This window comes from Gekko japonicus, unplaced genomic scaffold (assembly GCF_001447785.1).
Source record: "Gekko japonicus isolate JY-2015 unplaced genomic scaffold, Gekko_japonicus_V1.1 scaffold2114, whole genome shotgun sequence".
Taxonomy (NCBI): Eukaryota; Metazoa; Chordata; class Lepidosauria; order Squamata; family Gekkonidae; genus Gekko; species Gekko japonicus.
This window is the reverse complement of record NW_015162543.1, coordinates 125,405-132,533: the sequence shown is the minus strand read 5'-3', so window position 1 is coordinate 132,533 and position 7,129 is coordinate 125,405. Positions and strand designations below refer to the sequence as shown.

The 7,129-nt window shown below is 52.6% G+C and overlaps 1 protein-coding gene across 2 annotated transcripts in view; it reads right to left on the bottom strand.

Annotated features, from left to right (window-relative positions):
* Positions 1-5,939, bottom strand: part of PDPN (podoplanin) — a 25,213-nt gene extending 19,274 nt beyond the window's left edge. For both annotated transcript variants that reach the window (XM_015406331.1, XM_015406333.1), the window contains exon 1: positions 5,617-5,939. In XM_015406331.1, the coding sequence (XP_015261817.1) occupies positions 5,617-5,686 (70 nt within the window). In that variant the 5' untranslated portion in view covers positions 5,687-5,939. The remainder of the gene's footprint in view (positions 1-5,616) is intronic.
* Between the last annotated feature and the right edge of the window lie 1,190 nt (positions 5,940-7,129).

Genomic DNA, 7,129 nt, shown 5'->3' with positions numbered 1-7,129 from the left:
AGATGTCCCCAACGTGACGTCATCACGTCGGGGATGCCCCGCCCCCTCCAGGAATGCTCCCAAAGTCCCCCGCTGGGGGTGGAAGATGGACTTGGCAACCCTAGGCTCGATGGGCCCAGTGGTCCCTTTTCTTATTAGAAAAATACTAATACTTGCACAGAGGAAGGGCCACTGAAGTGAGAAGAAGGGCTCCTTGGACTGGAGGAAGGCGTCAACACTTGCTGAGAGGCTTGGTTGGATACAGGGCATTCGCTGTCAACCTATCATGTTCACAGAGAGAAGGACGATCGTGCGCCTGAAGCGGGATCGTTTTACTGACGATTGATTGAAAGACAGTTCTATCCCGCTCCCTCACTGACGGCGCGAAAGTTAAAATCCCCAGAAATGAGTTTGAAATAAATTTAAAATGTGGAAATGCACCCAAACCACCAATGCCGCAGAAGCCGAACCAACAGCGCTGTCCGAACGGCCTTCCAAAAGCAGAGGGCAAGACAGAGAGCGTCAAAAAGCACTCCAAATTCCTTTTTTTTAAAAAAAAAATTAATGGTTTTTTTCAAAGGCCCAGGGAAATAGGGACATGTTCTCCCGGTACTGGAACCCTGACGTGCTTGGCTGCCAATAAGCAAACAGCTGTGGGGGAAGGCGTCCCAGAGGCAAAGTGCCAAAACAGAGAAGCCCCTGTCTCCACTGGTCACCCACCTAACCTCAGAAGACCAGAAGCTGCAGCCACCTAGGCTGCGGTAAAGTTTGACGGGATCTAAATTTATCTACTCACAAGCAGCTCAGAAGCAGAACTTTGAATCAGATGTTGAATATTCAGGGGAACTGGCTTCCAACGTTCATCACACGAAGCTGCCTTCGGTCCATCAAGGTCACTATTGTCTACTCAGACTGGCCGGGGCTCTCAAAGGTCTCAGGCGGAGGTCTTTCACATCACCTACTGCTAGATCTTTTAACTGGGGATGCCAGGGATCGAACCTGGGACCTTCTGCATGCCAAGCAGAGGCTCTACTGCTGAGCCGCAGCCCCTCCCTCCCTAGATGTCTGACGCAGCACACGCGACAGATCAAGCTGTTCATTCCCTACTTGACCATGCACAAGTTCCCATGCTTCGGCCTATTCACGGGCTATTTTCCAGCAAGCTTTCCCTGCTAGCAAAGGCCATTTAGACGACTGAAGCTGGAGACCAGAAGGGACTTCCTGGATCAGACCAGTGGCCCATCTAGTCCAGCATCCTGTTTCCTGCACGGAGAAACCAGGTGCCTTCGGAAAGCTTCGAAGCAGGGTATGGAGGACAAAACTCCCCTGCGGCTGACACCAGCAGTTGCTATGCAGAGGTACACTTCCTTGGAATATGGAGGCTCCATTTAACCTTGTTGCCTAAGTCCCATGGATAGTTTTCTCTAACTTCTCTTTCAAGCCATCTTAGCTTGCGTCCACCACTGAGTCCTGACGGCAGCAAATCCCATCTGTTAATCATGCACTGTCCCCAGGGCTTTTTTTGTAGAAAAAGCCCAGCAGGAACTCATTAGCATAATAGGCCACACCCAATAGCAGAAACTCATTAGCATATTGGGCCACACCCCTGACAGCACCACTCATTAGCATATTAGGCTATACCCACATGTTACCAGAAGTGTGGTCATCCAGCCACACCCACCTTTTGCTTCTTATTCTGTTTACCTTGTTTGTTGTCAAAACCCAGGGCTTTTTTGTAGCAGGAACTCCTTTGCATGTTAGGCCACACACCCCTAATGTAGCCAATCCGAATGAGTTCCTGCTGTTGGGTGTGGCCTATTATGCTAATGAGTTCCTGCTGGGCGTGGCCAACTCGGGAGCCAGCCGGAACTCCGTTCCTGTGCGTTCCTGCCCAAAAATAGCCCCGGAGGCTCCATTTAACCTTGTTCCCTAAGTCCCATGGATAGTTTTCCCTAACTTCTCTTTCAAGCCATCTTAGCTTGCGTCCACCACAGAGTCCTGCCGGCAGCAAATCCCATCTGTTGATTATGCACTGTCCCAAAACCAGAGAGCATTGTTTAGGGGAGTGTTTGCAAATCCCTTTGAAAGTCTGACCCAGACTCCTGTTGAACGCATGAAGCCGCCTTGTGCTGAATCAGGTCGTTGGTCCTCCAAGCCCAGCCTCACTGACTCAGACCGGCAAGATCTCATGGTAGTGGGGGTAGATCCAGGTGGGGCAGTCGTGTTGGTCTGAAGAAGCAGAACAAATCTAGAGTCCACTAGGGGCACCTCGAAGACCAGCAAAGGTTTATTCAAGGTAGGAGCCTCCGTGTGCAAGGCACACTTTCCCCAATACACTCAAATTCAAATGCACCGTTCCAATGTATTTGAAAAAGTGTGCCTTGCACACGAAAGCTCGTACCTTGAATAAACCTTTGTCGGTCTTAAAGGTGCCCCCTGGTCTCTAAATTTGTTATGGTAGTAGGCAGGGGTCATTTCGTAGAAAAAGAGGTGCAGGAGCTCATTAGCATAACTCATTAGCATAACTCATTTGCATATGCCACACCCCCTGGCATCACCGGAAGTGTGTCAGAAGACAACACCCACCGCTCAGGCTCCACTGGACTGTTTTGGGTTGCTAGCTATTGGAGGGGGGTGTTCAGATCTGTCCTCGCAGAGGAGGGAGAGCCTTTACCTGAATAAAACTTGGTCTTAAAGGTGCCACTGGACTGTTTTGGATTGCTAGCTATTTGGGGGGGGGGAACGTGCAGATCTGTCCTCGCAGAGGAGGGAGAGCTTGTACCTGAATAAAACTTGGTCTTAAAGGTGACACTGGACTGTTTTGGACCGGGGGCTGGGGGGTGCTCTGCAGCTTACCTGACTGCTTCTTGCTCTGACTGAGGGCTGCTGGGAGCAGGGGGCGGGGCTTGTTGCATGTGCCCGCCCCCTGGGCTCTTTACTGCCGGAGCTCTGCTCCTGTGCGCTCCTGCAGGAAATGACCCCTGGTAGTAGGGAGTCTTTCCTGGCTCTCCTGCTCGAGATGGTTGGAACTGGAGGTGATGTGGAATGAACATGGGGCCTCCGGCACCCAAAAGATGTGCTGTACTGCTGAGCCAGGGACATTCCCTTTTAGTCTAGGGCCGGCATTGAGAACAGGTGGAACTGGGCAGCCGCTGAGGCCCCTGGCTTTGGGAGGGGCCCCTGGTGTGCAGAAGGAACCTCAGCCTGCTTTCCCTCTTGGACAAGCAACGCCATGGGAGCTACTGGGAGGACAAAGCCTCTTCTCCCGTATTGAGTATGCAGGCTGTGTTCCCCTTTCCTGCTCCTCTGTGGGTTCACCAGCGGGCAAGGAGCAGCGGCAAGGGTGTGCCACTGGCCACTGTTCACTCACCTGTCCCAAGAGAGCAGCAACAGCTTCCGGGAGTGGTGGCCACCTTCCGCAGAGAGAGAACCTGTTAGCAAGCAGCGGCTGCTCATCCTAGCTGCAGCAGCTGACCGCTGGCTTGGGAAAGGTGGGCAGGAAAGGACCGGCAGCCACGAATCACTTGCTTGAACTCCGTGTCTGCATCACGGCCACGCCCGGGAAGGGTCCCGCCGGCCGGGTAGTATCTTACCAACGGCCCCCAAACCCAGAACCGGTCCTATTACTGCCTCTGGTTAAGCAGATCCTTTTTAAACTATGCAGAACTGTTGGCCGGTTACCCTGCTACAAGGTCCACGTGGCAGACAAGTCGATTGTCGTCAGAGGTGGGCTGTGCAGAGAACTGAATGCCCAGGTGTGCCGTTCCGATCGGGAACACGGTGCGCAGGGAGAGGCGACTCAAGGTTTCTCTCCCATGCCATTTGTGGCCCGAAACATCCCTGAGGAGCCGCTGCAGGTGCCGTGGGGGGGAAATTACATGTAGCCCGCGGGATGCGTAAGCCGGGCCGGCTTGCTCACTAGGCAAACTAGGCGTTCACCTAGAGTGCACCAGCCCTTAGGGGCACCAAACTGCACCCACCCTCCCACCAAAAGCCCCCCCCAAGCCTTGCATTTCCGTGGCTGGGTGACCCCCATCACTGCCGCTGCCCGCCGCCTCTTTGGCCGGCTAACTTCTCCCTGCCTGCCCCCTCGGCTTCCCAACGGAGCGCTTCTCCTCCTCCTCGCAGCCGGGGACTGGCAGCTGCAGCAGCAGCAGCAGCAGCAGGGCTGGGGGAGCGGTGGCTTGTGAGCTGCTCCAGGTGCCCTGACGAGGGGTGCCAAACTGCACCCGCCCCCCTGCCAAAAGCCCCCCCGCTGGCTCTGACCAGGTGGGTGCACAGGGCGGCACGGGGGGGCGCCAGAAGGGATCTTCGCCTAGGGTGCACAATAAGCTGGGGCTGGCCCTGTGTGTAAGTCTCTCCGGTGGGGCACACAGCAGTTCCCCAGAGCCATTTCAGATTGGAACGGAGATCCTAATGCTGATCTGGTGGAAGGTCCTCATGACCGCCATGCAGATCTTGTAACATGAATCGGCCGGCTGGGGCAGGGGGGAGTGAATATGTTGTTGCTTTTTTGCCGTCCAGTCACAGCCGACTTATGGCAACCCAGTAAGGTTTTCAAGGGAAGAGACATACAGAGGTGGTTTGCCATTGCCTGACTCTGTGTTGCAACCCTGAATTTCCTTGGTGGTCTCCCATCCAAGGGCTGTCCAGAGCCAACCCTCCTTAGCTTCTGAGATCTGATGAGATTGGGCTAGCGAGGTCAGGGTGGACTTCAAAGAAGGACTTTCTATCACAGGAGGAGAAGAAGAGTTGGTTTTTGTTATGTATTAAGCTCAAAGTGCACCAGAGAACTGACCTAGCTTGAACACCTACACAATAGACTACTAGGATCCTGGAAGGGACCTATTGAACGGGAGTTATCTTGTAAATAGCCTATCACGGGTGTGTGTGTGGGGTGTGGTGTTTTGCACGCTTTTAAGCAGGGCTGCAGTCCTGCTAGAGATGTCGTTGAGTTAACTGAAATCACGAAATAAATATGAGCTGATCACTGAACGGGTCTAGAACCCAGTATATTTATACCCCGCCGTTCACGACCCGAAGGAGTCTCAGAGTGGCTTACAATCCCTTTCCCTTTCCCTCCTCCCCGCAACAGACACCCCATGAGGTAGGTGGGGCTGAGAGACCTCTTCCGAGGACTGCCCTTAAGAGAACAGCTCTGAGAGAACTTGCAACTGACTCAAGGTCACACCAGCAGCTGCATGTGGAGGAGTGGGGAATCACACCCAGTTCTCCAAATCACAGTCCACCCCTTTTAACCACTACACCAAACTGACTCTCTTTCCCCCCTTTTAGCTCTCTCATCTCTCTGATGTCTGATACAAATTGCCGTGACGAAATGCCAGCAGACTGCTCCATATTATTCCAAAATAAATGAATTCGGTACTATTTTGATTTCTTGCAATAATCCTGATTTTTGGGGGGCCTCTCTGAAGGATGTTGTAACTGGCTCCCCCCCCCCCGCTATTGAATACTCAGCACTCGCCAGCCCAAATTAACACCTTGCCGAACTTCTATCATCAAAATGCTAAAATCTCAAGCCGGGAGGGGAATTGAGACGAACAGCTGCTCGGCTGAACTGAAACTATCTGTATCTCTCATCCATCCCTAAATATGAGAAGATAAACTTTTTCTTACCTTCCTCAGCGAACCCCTGAAACGAGACACTCCCAATCAGCAAGAGGAGGAGCGGCATTTGAAGAAACATCTTTGTGAGTTCTTCAAAAATGCTTGGAAGAGAGGGAAAAAACCCCAAAACGTAAAGTCCCCGTCTGGAACAATCCGACGTTGACAACTTGATGAATTCTTCTTCTTCTTCCGAAAGAGTTTTCTGGTCTCCTTTTCCTCAGCTGAAGCTGAAAGGGCCTCTCTCTTTGCCTCCCCCCCAAGTAAACCACAGTTTTGAAAGCTGAAGAGAAACAACTGAGAAGAGACTGGGCATTTTTCTCCAACTGACACCGGGGTGGGTAGTCCAAGTGGTCCAGGCGGAGAGGAGAAAGGCCCGCCCTCCACCCTCGGGTCAGCCATAAAAATATGATCACAGGTTTAGAGTTACAGGATGTTTTAGGAGATGTCGGTTATATATAGTGAAGGGAGGAAGGAGAATTAAAGGGGGGTGTTGTTGAAGATGCGATGCCCTCCTTTCCTCAGAAACAAAAATCTTCTGCAGAGCTAAAGCGGGAGAGGAGACGTCTCATTTCCAGCAGGAAAGCAACCTTTGATTTTTAATAACTTTGCTTTTTGGCGGCTGTTCAATAGGTTTTTTTGGGAATATGCAGCCAGGACTGTGTAGTTTGGAGCCAGTTTGGTGTAGTGGTTAAGTACGTGGACTCTAATCTGGGAGAACCGGGTTTGATTCCCTACTCCTCCACTTGCACCTGGCTGGATGACCTTGGGCAAGCCATAGTTCTGATAAGGGCTGTCCTTGAAAAAGAGCAGTTTGTGTCAGAGTTCTCTCAGCCCCACCTACCTCACAGGGTGCCTGTTGTGGGGAGGGGAAGGGAAAGGAGTTTGTAAGCCGCTCTGAGACACCTTTGGGTAGTGAGTTGTGCAAATGAGTTGTGCCATCAGGGGTGTGGCCTAATATGCTAATGAGTTCCTGCTGTTGGGTGTGGCCTATTTGGTGTAGTGGTTGAGTGCGTGGACTCTAATCTGGGAGAACCGGGTTTGATTCCCCACTCCTCCACTTGCACCTGGCTGGATGACCTTGGGCAAGCCATAGTTCTGATAAGGGCTGTCCTTGAAAAAGAGCAGTTTCTGTCAGAGTTCTCTCAGCCCCGCCTACCTCACAGGGTGCCTGTTGTGGGGAGGGGCAGGGAAAGGAGTTTGTAAGCCGCTCTGAGACACCTTTGGGTAGTGAAGGGCAGGGTATAAATCCAATCTCCTCTTCTCTTCTTCTTCTTTGCAGTAAAAATACACCCTGAGGAACACTGGGCTTGATTCATGTGGGAAAGTGGCTATGACTAGCCCCTCTGGGGTTGCGAGGACCCCGGCTAGCGTTGCCAGATCCAGGCTGGGAAACTCCTGGAGATTTGGGGATGGAGCCTGGGGAGGACGGGGATCTCAGTGGGGTGCAGTGCCACAGAGCCCGCCCTCCAAAGCATCCTTTTTCAAGGGGGGGGGGGGCACGACAAGACTGATCTCTGTAGTC